Source organism: Aythya fuligula, chromosome 6 (genome assembly GCF_009819795.1).
Source record: "Aythya fuligula isolate bAytFul2 chromosome 6, bAytFul2.pri, whole genome shotgun sequence".
Taxonomy (NCBI): domain Eukaryota; kingdom Metazoa; phylum Chordata; class Aves; order Anseriformes; family Anatidae; genus Aythya; species Aythya fuligula.
The window spans coordinates 22,958,244-22,982,614 of record NC_045564.1 but is presented as its reverse complement, the minus strand read 5'-3'; the positions used below and the strand labels follow the sequence as shown (position 1 = coordinate 22,982,614).

Here is a 24,371-nt window from a genome sequence, read left to right as displayed (position 1 = left end):
ATCTGCACGCAGCCCCCGCGCTGCATCCCGGCTCCTAGCTCCCTGCGGGCACAGAGCCAGTCAGCATCCGTGGGGGTAGTGGGCACACACGGGGTGTCCCAACAAGGCACCACGCCAGGCATCAGCCCCTCCAAGCGACGGTGGGTGAGGGCAGGGTGCCAGGGGTGGGCACAGGAGCCAGGGAGGCCGTGGGGTCACTGCTGGGGGCTCCCAGTGTGACCCTGTCCCCGTGGGGCCCCCTCCCCGCTCACCCTCCACGAGGAGCCGCGCGGTGGAGCGGTCATCGAAGGCGTCGCAGGTGTACGAGTCCTCGTCCTCGGGGCCCACGCGGTGGATGATGAGCGTGCGGTAGCAGTCCAGGTTGCAGATCTCGTACTTGTCCCCGGCAAAGATCTCGGTGTCCCCGCGCAGCCAGCGCACGCGGCCCCGGGCGTGCGACACGGTGCACTCCAGCGTCGCCTTGTGCCGCGCCAGCACCGTCTTGTCCCGCAGCGGCTTCACGATCCTGATGGGCAGCGCTGGCGTGCGGGGCAGGGACATCAGTACGGGGACCCCACGGGGCAGGGACATCAGCACGGGGACCCCACGGGCCGACCATGTCACCACCACGGCGCTGGAGCCCAGCCACCCCGCGCACACTCTACCTTCCACCTGCAGGCTGGCCTCCGAGGCGGCCGTCCTGGCCACAAAACGGATGCGTCCCGCGTCCTCAGGGCGCACGGCGCAGAGCAGCAAGAAGTGCCGGGGCCCTGCGGGGGGTGGAGATGGGCACCGCAGTAAGCAGGGTGCTGGGACCCTGCCCGGCCCTACAATCCACACCAAGCGGAGCTCTCCCAGCCCCAAAACGGGGCACGCAGGCTGCCCGGTGCGGGGTGCATGCGGCACCTTCTTGCCGTATCTTCACCGTGCTGGACACCTTGATCTTCTCCCCGTCGCGGAACCACTCGCCTGCCACGTCCCCGTGGGACACCTCACACGTGAAGACGGCATTGTCACCCTCCCGCAGCCGGGCGTCCTGCAGCTCCTGCACCACACGCACCTGGTGCTCTGCGGGACAGGGGCAGGGTGCTGGGACCGGGCGGGCAGCCAGCACCTTGGAGGAGAGAGGGTGCCCAGGGGCCGTACCGTGGACGTGCAGTGTGGCGGAGGCCTGGCAGTCACCCGCATCGCAGGTGTAGACCCCGGCGTCGGGCAGCTCGCAGCAGCTGAGCTGCAGGAGGCGGCGCCGACCCACCGAGTAGATGCGGCAGTGGGGCCCCGGCCGCAGCTCCCTGCCGTCCTGTCAAGGGGTCAAGGAGTGTCAGGAGGGCTGTGTGTCCCCCCTGCCCTGCCCACAGCCCCAGCTGGGGGATGAGGGTGCTGCTGTCAGCCTGGACAGGGTGGTTGTGGGCGCTCACCTTGAGCCACTTCACCTCGGCGGTGGGGCGAGACAGCTCGCACTCAAAGGTGGCGACCCCCGACTCCGGGACCCCCTGATCCCACGGGAGCTTCAGCATGGTGATGGGAGGCTCTGAGGGGAGAGGACACAGGGTGGAGTGCTCCAGGGGAGAAAGGTTTTGGCTTTGGGGTGCAGGGATGTGGAGCGGTGCCTGGGGATCTCATCGTAGGGCTTCCAGGCACCGCTATGGGCAAGCTCCCCACGTGCCCGGAGTGTCCCTGCTGAGCGCTGCCACCTCCCCAGCTGGAGGACAGGCAGTGCTGTGTCCCCGTGTCCCCCAGTGCCGTACCCCTCACGATCAGGCGGGCGCTGCAGCGCAGGGTGTCGGTGGTGAAGGTGATGGTGCCCGAGTCCTGCAGCGTGAGCCCCTCCAGCGTCAGGCTGTGCGTGCAGCCCGTGGCACTGATCCGGCACGTGCTGCTGGGCTTCACCCGCACGCCGCCCCGTGCCCACACCCCGGCCACGCCGGTATGGGACAGCTCCAGGAGGAAGGTGGCCGTCTCCTTCTCGAAGGTCTCCACGTCTGCCAGAGGCCTCCGGATTGACACCTTCCGGGCTGCGAGGGACCACGCTGATGAGCGGTGCTCACCCATGCCCCTGATCCTCCATCTCCCAGTCCTTGCTGGAGCAAGCCCCACATCCAGCTGCCTTCCCTCTGCCCATCCCTCTGCCCACCTCCCTGTCCGAGCACAGCCCTTCCCTGCAGCATCCCTGCAGCAGGAGGTGCCCCCATCCCCGTCCCCGTCCCCGCGGGGCCCGGCGGCACTCACGCTCCACGCTGAGCTTGGCCTGCGTGCGGTCGTGCAGGCTCTCGCAGCGGTAGGTGCCGCGGTCGGAGGGGCTGACGCTGCGGATGGTGAGGGTGCGCCGGCGCCCTGATTCCTGCAGCTGGTGCTTGCCGCTGGGCTGGAGGAGGACGCCCTGCTTCAGCCACTGCACCTCGGCCGCCTCGTGGCTCACCTCCACCTCCAGGCACGCGTCCTGCTCCTCCTCCGCCACCACGTCCTGCAGCTTCTGCACGAACAGCACCTGCGCCTCTGCAGGGACAAGGTGCGGGCACGGGGTCAGCGTGCGGCCCCGGGGCTGCCCATGTGGGTCCGTCCCTTCATCCCCTTCACGCTCACCTTGCACGCTCAGCCGGGCCGTGCTCAGCAGCCCCTCGGCGTTGGCCGTCACGGTGGCCGCGTCGGCCGGCTGGCAGCGCCGGATGGTGAGGCTGTGGCACAGCCCGCTCCTGGCCACCAGCAGCCGCTCGCTGGGGACCACGGGCTGCCCGTTCAGCTGCCACGCCACGGCCACGTCCTCGGGGGACACCATGCACTTGAAGGTGGCGTCGTCCCCCTCCAGCACCGTCAGGCTGTGCAGCTCCGCGATGATCTCCACCACCCTGGGCACTGCAGCGGGGGCGTCAGGGCAGGTGCCCCCCGGCACAGGGCGGGTGCAGGAGTTTTGGGGGTCCCCATGCAGGGGGCTGGTGCTCACCCTGCACCGTCAGCGTGGCCAGAGTCCGGTCATCATTGGACTCGCAGCAGTACTCGCCGGCGTCCTCGGGCCCCAAACGGCTCAGCACCAGCGAGCGCTCTCGCCCCTGCACCCTGATCTCCCGGCGGGTGTCGGGTGCCAGCGGCCGCCCGTCCTTCAGCCACACCACGTCGCCCCTGGCCTTGCACAGCTCACACCACAGCACCACCGTCTCGCCCTGCCGCGCGCGCACGTCCGAGAGGCCGCGCAGGAACTTCACCTGCAGCTCTGCACAGCCGGGCCCATGCATCAGCAGGAGGGTCCCCACCCTGCACCGTGGTGCGTCCCCCCCAGCGATGCTCACCCCTGACACTGACGTCGAACTGCATCTGGTCATTAGGGGACAGGCAGGTGTAGACACCGGCATCCTCCTTGGCCACGTTGCAGAGGACCAGGCTGTGCACGCGGCCGTCCTGCCGCAGCTGGCAGCGCTCGCCGGCCACCACGTGCTGCTGGGGACCCAGCCAGGTGACATCGGCTCGCTCCTTGGACACCACGGCGGAGAGCACGGCGCTGCCGCCCTCCAGCACCAGCAGCTTCTCCCGCTCCTCCTGCTTGTTCACGAACAGCACGGGCGCCTCTGTGACAGGGAGCAGGGGCTCAGCTTGGTGTTGGGACAAGGAACACCATTCCTGCCCCCTCAGGGGACACCTTTGCAGGCTTACCCTTGACGTGCAGCGTGAAGTTCACCTCGTCGTCACCAGCATCGCAGAGGAAGACGCCGGCGTCGCCCAGCTCCGCTTGCTTGATGGTGAGGCTGCGTGCAGGGCCCTCGCTGCACACCAGCAGCCGCCCGCCTGAGCGCAGCGTCTGCCCGTCCTTCTGCCACCGCGCCGCCGCCGTCTCCGGGGACAGCCGGGCCACCAGCGTGACGCTGTCCCCCTCCAGCACCTCCAGCGGGCTCTGCGCCTCCTCCTTGTTCAGGATGCGCACGGGCTGTGCTGTGGAGAGCAGGGGACGTGGCACGGGTCAGGGGTGACCAGCGCAGGGACAGGGCAGTGCTGCTGATGGTGGGGACTGCTGAAGTGCCACAGCACGTCACCACAGAGCAGGGGCAGTGGGGTGACAGTGCCAGCAGCTGTGGGGTGCCTGAGACACTGGGGGTTGCTGTGGGTCACAGCGGGGCTGACTGGGGGTGTCTGTGGCAGGCTGGCCACGTCTGGCAGCTAAGCTCCCCCCAGCAACGGGGCCCCAGGCAGGAATGCTGACAGAGCCCGCTCCTGCATCCCCCCCTGCACAGGCAGCCCAGCTGCTGGGTCGGGGCCATTAATTTCCACCCCCTCCCCAGCCCAAGCGCCTTGTTGGGATCAGGGATACCTGCCTGCGCCACCCCCCTCCCACCCGCACGGCCCGCTATCCCCAGCTGATAAAGTCTGGGGCTGAGCTCAGCCCTTGGCAGCCAGAGCAGGAGGAGAGGCGCCTGGGAGCCGGCCAAGGATAAATTTAACCAGCGCCTGCCTGGGGAGCCAGGAGGTACGCGTCTGACGGCCCTGACATGCCCCTTCCTCGCCGACAGCTCCAGCAGGACTTGGGGACAGGGCTCCCCCCGTCCCCTGGTGCTGCTACCCTGTCCCCTGCCACCAGCAGCAGGTCACAGAGCTGTCCCCTCCCCTCTCCGGCACTGGGTTAACCTCAGGAGCACCCGGGGAGCGAGGGACACCCGCCCTCTCACCTGCCACCTCCACGCTCGTCACCATGCGGTCGCTGGCAGCGTCGCAGACATAGCACCCCGAGTCCCCGGGCTGTGCCGCCCGCACCGTGAGCTCCCGCAGCACCCCGCGGGACACCGCCTGCACCCGCTCCCCCAGCTGCACCTCCCGGCCGTCCCGCAGCCAGCGCACGGCGGCATCGGGCCGGGACAGCTCGCAGGCCAGCACCAGGTCCTCCCCGGCCACCAGGCAGCGGTGCTCCGTGGCGCCCGTGTTCCCCACGATGGTCACCGGCGGCTCTGGGGCTGGAGAGAGACGCGGTGTGACACCGGGAGCTCCGGCTGCAGGGTGACGTTGCGGGGTCGGGGCAGAGGAAGGCTCCCTGCGCCTCATCCTGAGCATTCAGCCTCTGCCAGCACCCAGTGCACCCTTGGGAGGACCCACTGCAGCCGTGGGTGGTGCCGTCCCGCGAGGGAGCTCCCCCTCACCTTCCACAGAGACGCAGAAGGTGATGCTGTCGTCACGGGTGTCGCAGAGGTACTCCCCCGCATCCCCACCCGTGGCACCCAGGATGACGAGCGAGCGGCGCGCCCCGTCCTCCTCCAGCCGCACGTGCCCCGTGTCCTGCAGCTTCTCCCCGTCCTTGTACCACTTCACCTCCCCGTGGGCGTGCGAGAGGAGCACCTCCAGCACCAGGTCCTCCATGGCCCGGCAGCGCCGGCGGGTCAGCAGCGCGTCCCTCTCCAGAATCCTGACGGGGGGGGCTGCGGCACCGCTCAGCACCACAGCTACCATTAACCACGGCCAGGAGCCCCTCGTGCGAGGCCTGGCCCGTGGGGAGCTGTGCCAGGGGGCTGCCCACGGCCAGGGTGCTGAGGGGAGGACCCCACCACCCACCACCACAGCCCCCCGAATCCATGGGTGCATGGCACCCCATGTGCACACGCCCAGCTCCCATGCCCCAGCCCCTCGCTCACCAGACACTTGGACGGTGAAGGTGACCGTGTCATCGCCAGCATCACACACGTATCTGCCGGAGTGCTCGGCTCGAGCAGCGGGGATGAGCAGGCGCCGCTGGGCGCCCTCCTCCTCCAGCACCAGGCTGCCCCCAGCCTCCAGCCTGACGCCCTCCTTGGCCCAGTGCACGGGCGCGTCCGCGCGGGACAGCTCGCAGGCCAGCGTCACCGTGTCCCCCGGGGAGGCCTTCACAACGGGGGGAGGTCTCCGCGGCTGCAGGATCATCACCGGGGGCTCTGCAAGCACAGCGGCACCCACAGCTCCAGGCAGGAGCCGGTCAGCCTCAGCCGGGCTGGGAAGGGCTCCCTGCTCCCTGCTCCCCACTGACCTGACACCTTGACGTCGAAGGAGACGGCCTCGTCCTTGCTCTCGCAGATGTACTCGCCCGTGTCCTCCGCGCTGCTCCTGGGGATGAGGAGGCAGCGCCGGGCGCCCTCCGCCAGCAGCCGCAGGTTGTGGGACTCGTCCACCTCCAGCCCGTCCTTGAACCAGCGCACGGGGGCGTCGGGCACGGACAGCTCGCACCGCAGCTCCACGCGCCCCGGCGCCTGCACCGCCAGCTCCAGCGAGCGCTGCGCGGGGTGCAGGATCCTGACTCGTGGCTCTGGCAGGGCACAAAGAAAGGGTGAGAGCTGCTCGCCATGCTGCTACTCCCACTGCTTACCCTCACCTGTGTCCCCATCCCCGGAGCTGTGCAGGTGCTGGTCACAGCCTCTCCGCCCAGCACATGGGGACAGAGCCGCTGGAGGCCAGGAGCAAAGGGCACATGTTGCAGCCCAGCTTCCCCTTCCTATGGCATCCCAGCTGTGCCACCAACCTGCCACCACAACGTGGTAGGACACAGAGGTGTCCCCAGCTTCACAGATGAACTCTCCTGTGTCCTGCAGCTGGGCGCAGGGCAGCACCAGCCGGCACCGTGGCCCCTCGCGCTCCAGCACCAGGCTCTCGCCCTCCTCCACCTCCTGCCCGTCCTTGTACCAGCACACTGGGACCTCAGCACGGGACAGCTGGCACCACAGCTCCACGCGCTGCCCGGCCGTGTAGGCGTGGGGGGCCCCCTCGTTGGAGCTGACGATCCTCACCGGCGCCTCTGCCCGGGGACAGGGGGCTCAGTGCGCTGACAAGGCAGTGCGTGAGCCCCATGCCCCATGTCACCCCCAGCAGCTCACCGATCACAGTCACCCTGAAGCTGGTGGCATCGTCCCCGGCATCGCAGGTGTACGTCCCCGAGTCCGACAGCGCGGCGGTGGGGATGTGCAGCCTCCTCAGGCATCCCTCCGACTGGATGGCCACGGTCTCGGAGGGCTCCACGGCCTCGCCATCCTTCAGCCAGCGCACGGGGGCTCCCTCCGGGGACACCTCGCACCCCAGCAGCACCGGCAGCCCCGCCGGCACCTCCTGGAGCCGCTGGGCTTTGGGCACCGGGGCGATGCGGGCTGGTGGGGCTGGGGGAACCAAGAGGATTGGGGCTGGGGCTGAGTCCCCATGCCTGGCCCACAAACAGGGTGGGCTGTGGGGGCTCTGGGTTGCTCCAGCAGGAGATGGAGCAGCCGGACCTGCCGAGGAGCTGCAGCTGCTGCATCCTGCAGTGGGACAGCAGGGAGACAGTGCAGACAATAAAGGGGGAAGCAAGGGCAGGAGGAGAAGGGCAGGGTGCCCCTGTGCCGCGCACCCACCTGCCACAGTGATGGTGTAGAAGACGGAGTCGCCACCCACGTCGCAGACAAACTCTCCCGCGTCCTGCGGCCGGGCACAGGGCAGCACCAGCCGGCACCGTGTCCCCTCGCGCTCCAGCACCAGGCTCTCGCCCTCCTCCACCTCCTCCCCGTCCTTGTACCAGCACACCGTGGCCTCGGCACGGGACAGCTGGCACCACAGCTCCACGCGCTGCCCGGCCGTGTAGGCGTGGGGGAAACCCTCGTTGGAGCTGACGATCCTCACCGGCGCCTCTGCCCGGGGACAGGGGGCTCAGCACGGGGCGATCAACCCGAGCTGACGGTGGGGCAATGCAACCCCCTGCGTGGGGCAATGGCTTCGCCTGCTCACTGCTTTTAAAGCTGGAAGCCACCACCTGATCCATGTCCTGCATGGCACAAGCGTTGTGCTGCCCTGCCCCGGGGCTCCCTCTGCTCTCACCCCTCTGGCACCCCAGCTCCCAGCCTGGCTGTAAATCCCTGCGTGGTGCCAATCCCCATCCCTCCTGCTCACCCAGGACACCCTGCTGAGAAGCCTTCAGGAGGTCAGGATGCGGCCCCTGTGTGGCCACGGGTGCTCCCACCACCACGTCCCCAGTTGCAGCGGGCTGTATTTGGCCAGGGCCGTACCGCAGGCGCTCAGCACAGCCGCAGGCGGCACGGGGCACGGCTGGCACTAAAGCACCCGGCACAGCGACCTGCCCTTGTCCCGGCCCCGTGCTGGATGTCCTATCTGCCACCATCTGAGGGGTTTTTGGCCCCGTCAGGGCTCGGTGCCGGCACTCGGCAGCGCACCACAGGGCAGCAGTGGCAGGCGGCCAGCTCGCAGGGGCCGACCTGCACCACGCCGAGCCCGCATCCGCCCCGAGCCCCGATCAAACGCCCCGCGGCTCCCTGCCCAGAGGGGCTGCTAAAAGCCATCACGTCGCTGGGGACATTGAACCTGAAACCCCCCGACCTCCTGCTTGGGCCCGCTATTTCCCCATGCCCCCAGAGCCCTCTCAGAGCAGCGGGCGGTGTTAATCCCTTGGGAAGCGGGCAGCGAGCCCACGGCGGGGCCAGGCGGAGTGAGACGGGCTGAGAGCTCCAGCACGGGGACCAGAGGTGGAAATGGGGCCCACAAACAAAAGCCTCTGAAGCTGAGGAAGCACAGCCACGGTGCAAATCCACCCACAGCCACCTCCTGGAGGGCTCCACATGAAGCCCTACTTGAAGGAGGAGGGGGCGATGCCCCAGCCACACTGATGGTCCCAGGGACCCCCAGCACCTGGCAGCCACCAGAAAACCCGGAGCTGGTGGGGCTGTGGGCAGCTGGGCTCGTGCGCTGCAGCAGCCCGGGGGATAGCTGGGATGCCTGGGGGAGTCCAAGCGTGCCACAGCAGCAGCACCACTGCCCCCAGCCAAACCTGCCCCCGTGCCAGAGCGGGCACAGCCCCAGGCTGCGGCACCCCTCGCGCCCCGCTGACACTGGTACCCGTTACCCGGTGACCCAGCTTCGAGCTAACCGAGCCGGGCTCCCTAAGACCCTTTGAGCCTGAGGCATGCCAAGCTGCCGGGCTGAAAGGCCGAGCTGCAGCAGCTGGTGCTTCCCCTCCCTGGCCTTACGGGAGCTGAACTCCCCATGCACCAAAATGCTGCGGCACGGACGGTGCCTCCTGCATCCCAAGCACTCCAGCCACTGCCTGTCCTTTCCGTGGGTGATTTTGTCTCCATCATGCTAAAATCCCTTCCTTCTTCCCCCTCCCAGCAGCTACCATTTTGCTGTTTCTCCCAGCCTCTCCTATCACCCGTCACACCGTGCACCTCCATCCCCTGCCATGAACTTCCCCCTGCAGCCACCTCCTGCTGTTGCGGAGTGCTTTTATCTCTGCCCTCAGACTGCCCTGCCACCAGGCTTTCCCTCTGCCCCCGTGCCCTTCCTGCGTCTGCAGGATTGTGTGTTTTGGGGCCAGCAACAGGAAGCCTTTCACTCCTTTTCGGGTTTCATTATCTTTTACCATCTGAGCCGCCACCCACCCGTGCCAGCACCCCCCCTGCGGCCGGGGGAGCCGCTGCGTGGTGCCGGCCCCGCGTGCAGGCAGCAGACCCGGCCGGATCGCCAGTATCCAAGCAACCACTAATTTTTAGGTCAGCAATTAACGCTGTCCGTCAGCTCAGCCTCCAGCTGCGAGTCACCCCACGCCAGGTGCCGGTGCTCCTACCCACTATTTTTAGGCCCTTGAGGGAGGTTTTGTTTACCGGGCAGCAAACGCCCCAGCGCGGGGATGCTGGGTGCCAGCCCGCAGGGCTGCAGGGTGACCGGTAAGCTGCCCGGTTTGCTGCCAGTCCCGGTGGTTTTACACACCAAAGCTGCCACAGAGCCCCCTGCCCAATGGGTGTGCTGCTGAACATGCACCAGGAGCATCTCTGACATGCCACCAACATCTTTCCCCTTTGGTTCTGGCCATGCACCACCCCGGGATGTGTCCCCACGCACCCACCTGCCACGGTGATGGTGTAGAAGACGGAGTCGCCGCCCGCATCGCAGACGAACTCTCCCGCGTCCTGCGGCCGGGCGCAGGGCAGCACCAGCCGGCACCGTGTCCCCTCGCGCTCCAGCACCAGGCTCTCGCCCTCCTCCACCTCCTCCCCGTCCTTGTACCAGCACACCGGGGCCTCGGCACGGGACAGCTGGCACCACAGCTCCACGCGCTGCCCGGCCGTGTAGGCGTGGGGGAAACCCTCGTTGGAGCTGACGATCCTCACCGGCGCCTCTGCCCAGGGACAGGGGGCTCAGTGTGGGCACTCAAAGTGTGCCACATGTGCCAAGTGCTGCTGTGGTGGCAGCTCCCAGCCCTGCCACCAGGACCCCGGGGGATAAGGAGAGGGGCAGGACACATGAAGTCACACCCAAGCTCATGCCCGCGGTGCCCAGCTCACCCGTCACGGTCACCACGAAGCTCACGGCGTCGTCCCCGGTGTCGCAGGTGTAGGTGCCGGCGTCTGCAGGGGTGGCCGAGCGGATGAGCAGCCTCCGCACGCAGCCCTCCTGCTGCATGGCGATAACACCGTCCAGGGGCACGGCCTCGCCGTCCTTCAGCCAGCGGACGGGGGCTCCCTCCGGGGACACCTCGCACTCCAGCAGCACCGGCAGCCCTGCCGGCAGCTCCTGGAGCCGCTGGGCTTCAGGTACCGGGGCAATGCGGGCTGGCGGGGCTGGGAGCCAGTGCAGAGGATAAAAACATTAGGGGCAGCTCCCCACCTGCTGCTCTTTCACTCACAGGACCCCAGGGTGAGTGCCTGCTCACCTTGCACGTGCAGCGTGGCCGAGTCCCGCACACTGCCGGCCACGAAGGTGACCGTGGCATCGCTCTCGGCCAGCTGTGCTCCCCGGATCAGCAGCGAGTGCTCCATCCTGCAGTGCTGCACGCCGTACCGGCCACCCTCCTCCTCCCCCAGCCTCACGCCATTCAGGAACCAGGCGCCCTGCACCGAGGCCGACAGCTCCAGGGAGAAGCGTGCGTCCTCGCCGTCCCGCACCCACGCGTCCTGCAAGCCCCTCTCCAGGCGAGCCGCGGGGGCTGCAGCACAGCAGGAGCTCAGCTCCGGCAGCCTGCCAGCAGCCATCACCCACACACAGCTCCCACGCTGCGGGACGCGGGGCACCCCACAGCCCCAAAAGGGTCCCCAAGGGGCTCTGCGCCCTCACCGAGATGCACGGATCCGGGGAACTCCACGGGGCCGCTGCGGCCGTGCCTGTTGACGGCGCAGACGCGGAAGCAGTAGTCGGCCTCGCGGGGCACGCTGTCGCCCAGCACCTGCACCCGGCCGGCCAGCTCGGTGGTGAGGCACTGCACCCACTCACCGCCCGCCGCCTCCCGGCGCTCCAGGACGTAGGTGCTGGGCGGGCGGTGGTGCACGTCGGGCGCGGGGCACCACGTCAGCAGGGCCGCGTTGCTCTGCTCCGTGCTCATCTGGGCCGCCACCGGCGCGCTGGGGGGGTCGCGCTTCACACCTGCAACACACGGCCTGCGTTGGCTGCAGGGGGGCTCCCAGGCAGCATTTTTCACTGGGGTGTGCTCCAGTGCAGCACAGGGGCGCTGATGGGGCTCTGCAGCCTGCCAACGAGTCTAGAGCCATGCTCAAAACCTTGTCCCCAAAGTGCCACCGCAGCCATCCCACCTCTCCCCCGTGTCAGCCCCCGGTGCATGGAGGGTGCGGGGCTGTTCCATGCAGCCTGGCCCTTACACTTGACGCGGAGCTGGGAGGACGTCTGCGACTCCCCGATGGTGAAGGAGATGACGCCGGCGTCCTCGCGGGTGACGTGCACCAGCACCAGGAGGTGCGTCCTGCCGAAGCTCTTCAGCACGATGCGGGGTGTCTCGTGCAGCTGCAGCCCATTGTGGCTCCAGCAGATCCCCTCCACCGCCTCCCGCGTCTCCACGCAGAAAGCCGCGTTCTCCCCCTCCATCACGTCCAGCTTCCGCGGCAGCCTCTTCACAATCACCCCTAGGAGAAGAGACGTGTGAGGACGCTGGGGAGCGGGCTGGGCTGGCTGGAGAGCAAGGAGCAGGGCTGGGACTGAGGAGGAGGTGGTGGAAAACAGTCACCTCGGACGGAGACCTCTGCGATGCTGCGCCCCTTGTCCTTCATCTGGCAGAGGTAGATGCCGTCGTCGTCGGTGCGGGCGTCGCGGATGGTCAGGCGCCGCACCACGCCGTGGTCCTCCATCACATACTTGTGGCTGGGCTGCAGCTCCCGGTCCTCCAGGAACCAGGCGGTGGGGATGGTCTCCAGCGGCACGTGGCACTCCAGCACCGCGTCCTCCCGCTCCGACACCTCCACGTCCTCCAGCTGCACCTGGAACCGCACCCGGTGCTCTGCCGCCGGGAGAGACGGGCGCTGAGCACCCTCCTGACCACCTCCCTGGGCACCAGGCACCACCGCCACCAGCCTGCCCACCCCCGGGAGGCTGCGCCCACGTCCTGCTCGCCGAGTGTGAGCACCCACGTGTGCAGGGCCCCCGCATTCCTCCCGTGTCAGGAGCACGGCTGCGGGGGTGGCAGACGGCAGACCCCTGCTCCCGACAGCTATTTTGGGTCGCAGCAGCTGGGGAGGAGGAATTTGGTATGGGGAGCACCCGGAGCCTCAGGAAGCAAAGCCTCCCCGTGCTGAAGCACAGCATGGACTGGGGAAACAAAAGGATGCCACCACCGGCACCTCGGCAGCGAGTTGTTGGGGCTGCAGGAGCGGGCACCCAGCACGGTGCGGGGAGCAGGGCAGTGCTGGGCACAAGGGAGGTGCGGGGCAGGGATGGTCCCATAGCCACGGTCCCACAGCCCCATCTGGGAGGGACTCCACGGTGCTGCGTGCTCCCCAGGTGCCCCGGCACACACAGATGCCTGCCCGGCAAACCCTGACCCCACAAACCCATCCCAGGGCGCGCACCTACCCTTCACCCGGAGCTGCACGGCGCTGAGGGTCTGCCCGGCCGTGTTGGAGGCGGTGCAGATGTACAGCCCCTGGTCCTGGGGCTTGCAGTACAGCACCTTCAGGATGAAGTAGCCCTCCCGGTCCTCGTAGATGAGGTGCCGGCGGCTCGGGGCCAGGGCCTTGCCGTCCTTCTGCCAGATGATCTCCGGCTTGGGCTTGCCGGTGACGTAGCAGCGAAACTTGGCGTGCTTCCCTGCGCTCACAGCGAACGCCTTGGCCCCCGGCACCCCGTTGGGCACCGGAGCCCAGGTGTCAGACCCCGTGTGCCGGTGCCGCCGCGACTGTGGCTCGGCCAGCAGCTGGGGGCCGTTGGAGGGGGAGCCCCCGGGGGTCCCATCCGTCGCCCGTGGCTCCACCAGGAGCACGGCCGCAGCCAGGGCCTCCTGGGAGCCGCTGCGTGCCCGGCACACGTAGACCCCCGCGTCCGGGGGCCGGGCACCGAACAGCTTGAGGAAGTGCCAGTCCTCCGGCGCCTGCCCCACCGCGAAGTGGCTGCTCTCGAAGAGGTCGCCGAGCTTGTGCCCGTCCTTCTCCCACTCCAGCAGCGGGCAGGGCTGCCCGGACACCCGGCAGGAGAAGGTCACGTCCTCCCCCCGGCACACCCGCAGCGACGAGGGCCCGACCAGGAAGGTGGGTGCCTGGCTGCCCGGGCAGCCTTCCTCCTCCTCATCCTCCTCATCCTCCTCCTGCTGCGACTCCCCCGCCTCCACTTTGAGCGTGGCCGCGGCGTAGGTCTCGCCAACGCTGTTCTTGGCCTTGCAGACGTAGAGGCCGCTGTCCTGGGGCGTGACCCGGGACACCAGCAGGCTGTACACGTTCCCCTCGGCCTCCACGTGGAAGCGTCCCGAGGGCTCGATCGGGGCCTTGTCCTTCTCCCAGAGGATGCTCGGGCGGGGCTCGCCCATGATCTGGCACCTCAGGACGGCGTCGGCGCCGCTTTGCACCGTGAAGGCGCGCGGGTAGGCCAGGAACCGGGGGGCTCCCCCAAGCCCCTCCATCGCCGGCTCAAGGCAGGAGGGCAGCGGGCAGCATCAGCCTGGGGGCGCAGAGAGCAGGGAGGGGGCTCAGGCTGCGGCAGAGGGACCGGCGTGGAGCATTGTGGAGCCACTGAGCCCAGGGGCAGAGAGGGGACCCTGCCCAGAGGGGCGCAGGCAGCCGCTCGCTGCGCCCTGGGGTGCTGGGGATGGGGACGGCCGAGGAAGGACTGGCCCAGCACGAGCCCGTCCCCACCCGCTGGGGCATTCCTGCAGTATCGGGTGGTGGCAGGGCCGCATTCCTGCAGCATCTGGGCTGGCTCAGCACACAGGTGCTGATAAGGGGCTGTCATGGGGCTGGAGGCATCCGGCCACATCCGTGCGCTTCCCACCGGGCTCAGTGGGGCAGGGGAGCTGGGGCTCCCCGGGAAGAGGTGGTCCCACGGGCAGGATCCCCACCGGGGGTGGCCAAGGCCAGGACTGGACAAAATCCATTGCTCGAGCCCCGGGGGCACAGGGGATGGCCGGAGGGACGGGCCCTGCTTTCAGAGGGCACTGCCTCTGCCCCCAGCGCTGCAGGTAGCCGTGTCCACCGGCACAGGGCAGCGTGCTCGGTGCCTCCCCGGGGCAAGCATGCACTTTGGCCTCTGTCTGCACCACGGCCAAGCCGGGCAGAAGCCTCCATGCCTCCCTCGGGGAGAGCAGGAGCAAAGAGAAACCCAAATATTCCCTGGCTGGGCCAAAGGTGAAGGTAGGACAGAGCCCGTCCCCGAGGGCCAGCTTCTGCCCCAAGCCCTACCCCGGTGGGTGCACCCACGCAGACACATCCCTGCCACCTCCCCCTGACCCACAGGCCACCCCCTGGCAGCCCCCCGAGGCAGACACAGGCAGCCCCGATGGCTCGGTGGCTCCTCTCCCCCCTCAGCCACCCCTTCCCCAGTCACCCCGCCACCCCCTGCCCCGCGCACACCTCGCTCCAACGCCTCTTCCCCCGCCGGCACCCTGCTCCTGCCGCTTCCCCAGCTCCGCTGCCCGGCGTCAACACGCAGGGAGCAAGCGTTACGAATGCCTGCAGCTGCTGTCCCCAAAAATACCCTCTGATGACACGCCGGGTTGATAAGGCTGAGCCTGCTCCATTCAGCGCCTCGGCAGGGCAGGGCCGGCCTATGTATAGCAGCGGGCAGCAGGGCGCCGCAGCACGGAGGCTGTGGGGTGCAGCACCCCCATCTGGGTGTGGGCTCAGCCTGGGGCAGCCGGCAGCGCGTTGGATGGGGCGCACGGCGTGGGGACGGGATGTGCCGTGCAGGGTGTGGGACGCACGGCTGGCAGGCTGCAGCCGGGGTGTGTGGGTGCAGACCCGAGGCCGTCCCTGCTGTCCCCGTGCCCTGGTGGTGCCGCAGCCCCCCGCCCTGCCACCTCAGGGTGTCCGAGCCACCCGCAGCAGCAGGGTGCCCAGCCTGCCTCCCCCGTGTGCCTCCCCACGCTGGGGCCTCACGGGGCTGTGCGCACCATCACCCTGCCCAAAATGCACTCTCAGCCTCCTGCTGTGTCCCCCCAAAAACACAAATCTGTATCTCCCCCAGCCCGGGGGCACCCAGCAGCAGGAGCTGCAGGGCTGGTGCAGGCACCCCATCCCTCCCAGCCTGCCCCCCCAGCAGCATCCCCCCTGCACCCCCCTGCTCCGGCGCCGTGCCCCCCCGCCCCCCCAGACCACACTGTCCTTGCAGTCCTCGCATTCCAGACGTCTCAGCGCTCTCGCTGCCCAGAGATAATATTCAGGGCGAGCAGACGTTTGCGTCAGTGTCAGATACGTCTCAATGCCACCCTGCCCCGGGCGGAGCGCGGCGGGCAGATGGGCTGTGCTGGCAGGCAGCGCCCCACGGCAGAGCCCCCCGAGCCCCCCGGCCATGCTGCTCCTCCTGCACCTGCTGCCCGCCGTGCTGCCCCCCGCCGCCCTGGCCAGCTGCAGCGGGGCCGGCGCCGAGCGGCAGCTCGTCCTGGCCAAGGTGCGGGCGCGGGTGCTGGAGCACCTGAGCCCCCCCGTCCTGCAGGAGGAGCCCCAGAAGGAGGCGAGGAGGCTGCACCGCAGGGACGTGCTGGACAACGCCGAGGTGCAGCCCGAGGAGCCGGAGGACACGTCGCAGGTGATCCTCTTCCCTTCCACAGGTGAGCCCTGCTGGGATGGAGAGGGTGGAGGCGTGCTGCGCTGGGGCATGGGGTGGGACGCTTGGGAATGGGGCAGGATGTAGGGAGATGGGGTGGGATGCTAAGGGATGGGGCAAGATGCTGAAGGATGGAGCAAGGTGCCCAGGGACAGGGCAGGACACTGGCAGAGGGGGCAGGGTTGGGGTGTAGGACAGGATGCTGTGGGATGGGGACATGTTAACAGCATTTGACGGCACAGGGGGCTCAGAGACCTCCCTCTGCAGCTCAGCCAACCCCATTCCTGTCATGCACAGCCCCAGCTGCTCCGGGGGGCTGAATCCCCCTGCCCCTAGGCTATGGGGTTCAGGGTGCCACAGCCATGAGGCTGGCAGCACGGCAGGGCTGAGCAGAGCCAGGCAGAGCCATGCCGCAGGGCTGGGGCTGCAGCAGGGCTGCTGGGTGGCACTAGGTGCCAGCTGCACGGTGCCAGCAGCAGGGCACCCCCCGCAACACCCCCGGATCCCTCCACGCCCCATCCCCTGCTCCAGGCACGGCGCCCTGAGCCGTTTTCTCTCCCCACAGACGTGCCGTGTGAGCCCATGCAGCCGGACAAGCTACTGGAGGAAGAAGGGATCTTCACCTACCTCTTCCAGCCCTCGGCGCACGCCCTGAGCCGCACGGTGACCTCCGCCCAGCTCTGGTTTTACACCGGCCCCTCGGCCGCCCCCAACCACTCCGCCCCCGCCGTGCTGACCCTCTCCCCGCGGGGCCGGGTGCCGGTGGCGGCCACGGTGTCCCAGACGCCCGAGCACTGGACAGTGTTTGACTTCTCCCCCGCCGCGCTGCCCCACCTGGTGCAGCCGCTCTTCGTGCTCCTGGTGCGCTGCCCCGGCTGTCCCTGCCTGGCCGACGGGGACAAGATGCCCTTCCTGGTGGCCACCACACGTGCCAAGGGTGGCCAAAGAGCTCGCCGCTCCGCCGTGCCCTGGTCCCCGGCCGCCCTCAGCCTGCTGCAGCGCCCGTCCGAGGACGTGGCCGCCCACACCAACTGCCGCCGGGCGTCCCTCAACATCTCCTTCGAGGAGCTGGGCTGGGACAAGTGGATCGTGCACCCCAGCAGCTTCGTTTTCCACTACTGCCACGGGAGCTGCGCCGAGGGCCACGGGCTGAGCCACCGGCTGGGCGTGCAGCTCTGCTGCGCCGCGCTGCCCGGCACCATGCGCTCACTGCGCGTCCGCACCACCTCCGACGGCGGCTACTCCTTCAAGTACGAGACCGTGCCCAACATCCTGGCCCAGGACTGCACCTGCGTCTAGTGCCCGGCACCCCACATGGGGCTCCCCCTGTCCCCAGGCCCCCTGCAGCCCTGCCCCAGCCCCAGATGATGATCCCATCCCAGGGGATGGAGGAGTCGCTTGCCTGGGAGCTGCACGGCCCGGGGGAGGGATGAGAAGGAGCCGGAGGGGAGGTTTCAGGGGAGGTTTCGGCGGTGCCACCCTCACCTGCACCAGCCAGGGTTTCGTGGCTCCAGGCTGCCCTGGGTGTGTTGGTGCTGCCAGCCCTGCCCCGGGGCTGTGCCCAGCCTGCAGCAAGCTGGGGCACGGGGCTCAGGGCTGACAGCGCCTTCTGCAGAGCTGCCGGCACGATGCGTGCCCCACAGAGGCAGCCTTGTTTCTGTCCCCACCCCGAAATAAAAGACTGAGGCTGCAGGAGCGTGTCCCTGCTGCTGCAGCAGAGCACAGCCACAGGGATGGGGTGGGATGGGATGGGATGGGATGGGATGGGATGGGATGGGATGGGATGGGATGGGATGGGATGGGATGGGATGGGATGGGATGGGATGGGATGGGATGGGATGGGTGTGCTCGCACAGGTGGCAAGGCCAGCGGCACACAGTGCTGCGAGCCAGCCCGCTGCCAGCGGCACAGCCTGTCTGTGAGATCAGTGGGATGAGTGAATAAACCTGTTTTTACAAAAACGGCCTCAAAATGCCAGCTTCCACAAGAAATGGCAGTGTGTGGTTACACAGCGGGATGCAAACTGCCTGGAGGCTTTAGGCTGGAGGGGACAGGCGAGCTGCAGGCATCCAGCACACAGCAGCAGGGAATGGTCTGCTGAGAGGGGTCCGGCTCCAACCCAGTGTCCCAGGGAGGGAACAGGGTGAGCTGGCCAAAAACAGGGCTCAGGGTGGCTGGTGGGAACCCGGGGTTTACCCAGCCGTGGGGCAGGATCCCTCCCCCTCTGGCTGCGGCAGAGCGGGGTGCTCGAGGAACCCCCTGCCCCAGCTGTGCAGCACGGGCTGCTGGAGCAATCCCGCAGGCCACGCCAGCACAGGCTGCCCCAGCCGAAGCCGCCCCCGCACAGCTGGAGCAACTGAGTCAGCCCAGGCCAAGCGGGGCCGGCCGGGACCCACCACGGCCCCCTGCGCCCCTTCCCTCCCCTCGGCGGCGTCAGCCGGCCCGCCCCAGCCCAGCTGCGTAGGATCCCCTTCCCACCCCTTCCTCCCAGAGGACCGGATGCAGAAGTTCAGTACAAAACGTCTCCAGCCTTTACTGAATATAGATATTAAAAAAAAAAAAAAAAAAAAAAAAAAGTCACAATCATCCAAGTACAAAACGACGCTACAAAATGACCGTGCTGAGATGATGAGAAATGCCCAACGGGCTCCCTGCCGCCCCCGGCTCGGGCACTGCACAGCCCCGCCGTGGGACGGGGATCCAGCCCCACAGAGGGCCCCCAGCCCCACAGCAGGAGGGGATCGGCTTTGGTCCAAAGAGCTGCTGGCAGGGAAGCGGAGGAGACGGGAAGGCCGGCCCCTGCCCTCTGCACACACATTCCCGGCAGGACAGCCCCAGCCACTCGTACGTACCGATGTGTGAGGGTGTCCCACGGCTCTGCCCCCGCAGGGACAGCGTGGGCTCCCCCGGAGGGAAACCCCTGCACCTAAAAACTTCCTCACCCCCTGGAAAGAGCAGCCGGGAAGGGGAAAGGCAAGGAGGAGGCAGAGAGGGACATTTGTGTCCCCACCACACCTTCCAGTAGTGGTGCCACCAGGACATGTCCCTTCCATCAGGGAACGTTCCCGCTGCCACCTCTGCTTCCAGCCCCATGCCCTGCCCCGTGGGGTGGCCCGGCCAGCCGGACCCCGGGTGCAGCCCCCACGCCGCAGGGATCAGTGCTGCTGCCGTGGCCTGCACTGCTCAGCAGCAGATGATGGCGAGCACAGGGGGCACAGGGGAGACACACGTAGGAGATGGGGCACGGGAGAGGGAAAAGGGGGAGAAATGGGAGACAGGGAGGGGAGGTGCAGGCCTAGAGTGGGTTTCGCTAAGGGAGTATAAAAATGCCAGGGTGCACGCTGCTGAGTTTATAAAAATGTACAAAAATAAGATATTCCCTTTGTTAAAAAAATTAAGAACAGTGAAGGAAGGTTCCCCAAGCCCCAGTCCCCATAGCTGCCTGCTGGGACAGGGATGCCCCAGCCCCACGGGACAGATGCACGTCGCTGTCCCGATCCAGCAGCCGCATCCGACCGTCCGATCCCGCCGTCCTCCGCGCTCACAGCCCTGCGGGAACAAGAGGAGGGTTAGCAGCCGTGCCTGGGGGTGCCCCGCCACCCCGCAGCTCCATCCCATCCCGTCCCGTCCCGTCCCCTCCGGCTCACCCGTGGTCCTCTCGCAGACGCTGCCGCCCTTCTCGTGGGCCAGGTTGAGGCGGTTCTGCTCGGCGGCGATGCCGTTGGCCTCGGGGCTGCTGCTGCGAGAGGGGCTGGGGGGCTGCGGGGGCGGCTGGAGGTGGAAAGCCATCTCCAGGTGCTCCTGTGCCATGCGCAGGTGCTTGCGCAGCCGCTCCAGCTCGTGCTCGGGGGGAGCGCCGGCCAGGGCGAAGCGCTCCGCCGCCGAGTTGGCCAGGTTCTCCCTGTAGTCCAGCTTGCCGTTGGGCAGGGGGGACTTCAGCGTCTCCTTCTTCAGCGAGTGGTAGGTGGGGGGCGCGCTGGGGGCTTTCTTGGCGTACTGCGGCGTGGGGCTGCCGCCGGGCGGGTGCGGGGGGCCGGCGGTCTGGCCAAGCGCGTCGCGGATGCGCCCCACGCCGAGGTGCAGGAGCTCGCAGAGGTTGAGGAAGAGGCAGAGCCCGCTGACCGCGTACATGATGAGCAGGAAGATGGTCTTCTCGGTGGGGCGGGAGACGAAGCAGTCGACGGTGTGCGGGCAGGGGCTGCGGCTGCAGACGTAGGACGGGCTCACCTCGAAGCGGTACAGCAGGTACTGCCCGAAGAGGAACGCCATCTCCAGCAGCGAGCGGCACAGCAGGTGCAGCACGTAGGCGCGCATCAGCCCGTCCTGCTTGATGCGACGCCGGCCGTCGTGCTTCTCCCCGCCCTCCGTGCTCTTCTCCTTCTCCACCTCGATCTCCTCGAAGATCATGGGGTCCTCTTCGTTATCGTCCTCCGCCTCCTCGTAGTCCCGCCCGGCCCCCCGCCGCACCACCGGCATGCGTCCCCGCAGGGCCACCGGCGCCCGGCGCCGCGAGGACTCGGGCATGCGGGCGATGCGGTGCATGGCGAAGCCCAGGTAGAGCACCGAGGGGGTGGCCACCATGATGATCTGGAAGATCCAGAAGCGAACGTGGGAGAGTGGGGCGAAGGCGTCGTAGCACACGTTCTCGCAGCCGGGCTGCTGCGTGTTGCAGACAAACTTGCTCTGCTCGTCGTAGTAGATGGACTCGCCCCCCACGGCCGTCAGCACGATCCGGAAGACGATGAGGACGCTGAGCCAGATCTTGCCCACGAAAGTCGAGTGGTTGTTGATCTCCTCCAGGAGCCGCGTCAGGAAGCTCCAGCTCATCCTGACCAGGCAGTTGGCTCAAACCCTGCAGGAAAGGACAGGCAATGTGGCACGGAACAAACCACAGCACACCTCATCCAGCCCTCCTGAACCGGCGTCCTTCACCGTGGCACTGACACCCCTTCCCCTTCCCCTGCCCACCAGCAGCATCCGGGCGGCGCTGAGCGGGGAGCACCCGGCAGCACCCAGCGCCTCCTCCCCGTGCTGCCGCCAGCCAGGGGAGTAGGGGAAAAGCCAGGACAGGACGCTCACCGGCCCTTACAGGACACATCTGGGGGAAGAGTCAGCATGGCCAGGATAAATGAGGGAGCCTGGCCAGGAGGCGGGCGAGGGGCAGCTGCCCCCACCCCATCCCGCTTGCCACCTGCTCCCGGGCAGGTCCCCGGGCGTGCCGCACCCTGTGGCACGGGCAGGGCGAGGGACGCAGAGCGCGGGGAAGGAGGGCGATGGCACAGGGCAGCACGGGGCGCCCGGGGAATTGCAAAAAGTCCCAGAGAAGCCACTGGCAGCAGGGATCGGGGAGGAAATCTGGAGGAAGGCAAGCCAAAGGCGTGAGAGGAGGCACCCGCCGCCCCATAGCAGCGCGCTGGGCTGATGCAAGGGAGGCAGGTGGCAGGGCGGCTGGGGGCAGCAGCAGGGGGGCAGCAGCAGAGGGGCAGCAGCAGAGGGGCAGCAGCAGAGGGGCAGCAGAGGGGACGTGTCCCCAGCCCCGGCCAGCCCCTCTCCCCGCAGCAGCCCGCTGCCTCCATTGTTCTGCTCCCCGCCCTCCGCCACAGCCGGGGGGCTGCGTGGCCGCGCGCGGCGCCCTCCCCAGGGCGCCCCCAGCCCAAGCCCTCGCCCCTCGCCCCTCGCCCCCTCTCGCTGCCCCCTGCCCCCCCAGCCCCCCGCCGCCCCACTCACGGCGCCGCGGGCCGAGCGCGCACAAAGCGGCGGCGCTGCCGCCTCCCGCCGAACAAAGGGGCCCGGGGCCGCCCCGCCCCGCGCCCGCCCGCCCGCCGCCGCTCCGGGCCCCCCCCCCGCCGGCCCTGCCCGTGGGGAGCCGGAGGGCTGCGGGCAGGCAGCACGGGGGCTCCGCCATGGGGCACGGCGTGCACGGGGACCCCCGGCTCTCCAGAGGTTGCGGGGTGCTTACCTCCCCCCCCCCCAGCCACCTCCCCGCTTTGAGGCACCCCATGCACCCCGCACCTCGTGCTTGGTCTCCCCTGCCCAAATTGTCCCCCCGAGGTTTTTGTCAGGCTGGGGATCCCCGCGTCCCGGGCAGAGCAGCCCCGCTCCTTGTGCAAGCCGGGGAGGCTGCGTGAGGTTGTGAAAGGGCACTTCTCCCTGCTGGAGCACGCTTTTGGGGTTATTTTGGGCCCGCTGAGTAACAGTGGCCTTGTCACTTCCGTGCCCTAAGTCAGCAAGAGCCACGGCAGCACAGCCCCAGGCACGGGGAGAAGGGGGAAAACACAATCCAGGGATGTGGGGAAACACCGCAGGTTGAGAGGGACCCGCAGGCAGCGCCTGCCCCCATGGTTGTGGCCTTGTTGGTGCCACAGGCACCTGCTGATGAGGCTCCCAAAGCCACGGTCACTGCACCACAGGGAGCTGCTGGCTGCCAGGGCGGGCTGGGAATGCCCCAAGGCCAGCGCCAGCCCTGCCTCATGCCAGGGATCACCGTGTCTGCCTCCACAGCCATCGGCTTCACAGCCCTCTCCCTGCGGCGGTGTCACCAGGCCTTAGCCTCGTTGTGTGCTTGTGGCAACAGAGCCAGAGGCATCGCCCATTCCCCCAGGGCAGAGGGCAAAACCACAAGAGCCCAGGAAGGCAGCGGGTGAAGGGCGCTGCCCACCGCATCCCTCCCCACATCAGCTGAGGCTGACAGGGCCGGGCCCCCCTCGGGCAGGAAGGATGTGTGAGAGCGGGGTCCGGCTCACGAGGAAGCAGGAGCTCAGTCACCGACCACAAAACCAGGATCAGCCCCAAGCCACCACATCTGCAGGACAAAGCCTGCCCTTGGAGCAAGTGCACGGCCTGCAGAGCCATTGGGGTGATAGTGGCTGGGGGGGAGCGCAGAGGAGGCTGTGAGCACAGGGATAAGGAGAGCTCCAGCCATGGGGACAGCGCCTGCCGCTGCGAGAAGCCCCAAGGCTCATGGAAACGACACCGTGCTGGGTGCTCAGCCAGGCGGAGGCACCCTCTGGGACTCGGCCACCACCAGGCCGTGCCTCGGGGTGCCCAGCATCACCAGCAGCCTCGTTTCCCCGTCTCGGCCCTGCTGTGACAGCCTCTGCTCCTGCTGGTGGGGCAGCTGCCCCTGTGTTTGCTGCGGGTGGGAGAGGAGCCCGCCTGTCTGGCGGTGGCGCGGGGCGAGCCAGCTCCGCCTGCTTGGCACCATGCTGCACGCATCCTGTCCCAGCGGCAAATACGCTCTTCCCAGATTAGACAGCACTGGCACTGGGACAGGGAGCAGACGGCTCCATTAGGGATTGTTTGTCCTGATACGGGACAGCCCCACAACCCCTTTAGTAGCCTTTTGATAAGGAGTGGAGGCATGCTCCATCAGAGAGGCACAAAGGGCAATGAACAGCCTCCACGCCACAAGCTGGTGCTGAGGGAAGGCTGAGACCATTCGAAATACGTCTCCTTCCCTTTCTTCTGGCTTTATTATGAAGCACAACAGCGGGTATATGGCACCATGCTCACCTGCCAGGCTCTCCTCCCTGGTTCTGGGCACTGCCGGCACCCCACGGCAATCACGCCAAGCTCGCAATCCCAGAACATCCCGAGCTGTAGGGGACCCACAGGGATGATCGAGTCCAGCTCCTGGACTTACACTTGCTGCTGTCCCCCTGCCCTACAAGCTGTAGGGCAGCCCCACGGGAAGGGGCCTGCCAGCAGCGGGGCACGCGTGCCTTTTGCTGTCACATCTCCCTATCCTGCAGGGGCTGGAGCTGAGGCTGGCAGGGAGGGCCTGCTGGAAGCAAACAGCCAGTCCCTCCTGTCACGCAGCTTGATAAGGAACAAGGCTACTTGAGATAGATAGAGCATGAGGAGCTGACAGGCAACCCACAGGATACATATGCTCATGGCACAGCTGCTTTAGAGGGCAGAGAGCAGGAAGTAATTCTGTGAGCCTCTAAGTGCCTAAAGACTCAGACCCACGGCTGAGGCATCATCCTTATCAAGGTAAGGCAGGACCAGTTGTAACCCCAGGGAAGCAGGGTGGTAGCTCCAGGCTAGCAGCAATGGCCAGCCTATAGCCTGAGCCTCGTGGCTCCCTGCAGCCTGTTTCCACAGAGCCCTGGAGTCCGGCAGCAAGGAACAGAGGCCACCCCTGGTCCTGGGCACCCCTCCGGAGCAGCCTGCTCCAGGTGGGGAAAAGCAGAGATTCAGGCAGTGCTAGCGGCTGAGTACTGGAGCCAAGTACACACAGAAAAGGAGATAGGGAGGGTGGGAAGAAAACTGGTGTCTAAGATGAGGGACTGCGTGCTCAGAGCTGTGACAAGCAGCAGATGTCTGCAACTGGTTCACCAGATGTCACACCTTTTGCAAACCTTGGCTCACCGGCACAGCCCCTCTTCTCACACAAAGCTGGAGCGCAGGAGGACGTGGGGCAAGCCCCTGCACACACCCCG

General features: G+C 67.9%; 3 protein-coding genes across 3 annotated transcripts; 1 reads left to right on the top strand and 2 right to left on the bottom strand.

Annotated features, from left to right (window-relative positions):
• Positions 1 to 34: 34 nt before the first annotated feature.
• Positions 35 to 13,789, bottom strand: OBSL1 (obscurin like cytoskeletal adaptor 1). Its single transcript, XM_032190033.1, has 21 exons — positions 12,751 to 13,789; positions 11,909 to 12,178; positions 11,547 to 11,807; positions 11,008 to 11,313; positions 10,607 to 10,879; positions 10,239 to 10,514; positions 9,800 to 10,072; positions 7,302 to 7,574; positions 6,795 to 7,070; positions 6,443 to 6,715; positions 5,954 to 6,229; positions 5,586 to 5,861; positions 5,097 to 5,372; positions 2,563 to 2,832; positions 2,209 to 2,475; positions 1,728 to 1,994; positions 1,398 to 1,510; positions 1,126 to 1,279; positions 886 to 1,047; positions 252 to 749; positions 35 to 42 (listed from the first exon to the last, which is right to left on the bottom strand). The coding sequence occupies exons 1-21, from the start codon at positions 13,787 to 13,789 to the stop codon at positions 35 to 37; spliced, it is 6,087 nt and encodes a 2,028-aa protein (XP_032045924.1).
• A 1,883-nt stretch (positions 13,790 to 15,672) lies between these two features.
• INHA (inhibin subunit alpha) lies at positions 15,673 to 17,226 on the top strand. The gene is made up of 2 exons (XM_032189601.1): positions 15,673 to 15,931; positions 16,493 to 17,226. The coding sequence occupies exons 1-2, from the start codon at positions 15,673 to 15,675 to the stop codon at positions 17,224 to 17,226; spliced, it is 993 nt and encodes a 330-aa protein (XP_032045492.1).
• Positions 17,227 to 19,174: 1,948 nt separating this feature from the next.
• Positions 19,175 to 20,772, bottom strand: LOC116490823 (gap junction gamma-1 protein-like). Its single transcript, XM_032190344.1, has 2 exons — positions 19,575 to 20,772; positions 19,175 to 19,476 (listed from the first exon to the last, which is right to left on the bottom strand). Exons 1-2 carry the CDS (start codon positions 20,752 to 20,754, stop codon positions 19,469 to 19,471), a joined length of 1,188 nt encoding a protein of 395 aa, XP_032046235.1. The 5' UTR covers positions 20,755 to 20,772; the 3' UTR covers positions 19,175 to 19,468.
• Positions 20,773 to 24,371: the final 3,599 nt, after the last annotated feature.

Coding starts and splice junctions, on each gene's coding strand:
- OBSL1 (XM_032190033.1), bottom strand. CDS start 13,789: ATGGAGGGGCTTGGGGGAGCCCCCCGGTTCCTGGCCTACCCGCGCGCC. Junction 10,515..10,606: donor GGCCACGCTGCACGTGCAAG/GTGAGCAGGCAC, acceptor ACTGGCTCCCAG/CCCCGCCAGCCCGCATTGCC. Junction 2,833..5,096: donor CTTCTGCGTCTCTGTGGAAG/GTGAGGGGGAGC, acceptor CCCCCGCTGCAG/TGCCCAGGGTGGTGGAGATC.
- INHA (XM_032189601.1), top strand. CDS start 15,673: ATGCTGCTCCTCCTGCACCTGCTGCCCGCCGTGCTGCCCCCCGCCGCC. Junction 15,932..16,492: donor GATCCTCTTCCCTTCCACAG/GTGAGCCCTGCT, acceptor CTCTCCCCACAG/ACGTGCCGTGTGAGCCCATG.
- LOC116490823 (XM_032190344.1), bottom strand. CDS start 20,754: ATGAGCTGGAGCTTCCTGACGCGGCTCCTGGAGGAGATCAACAACCAC.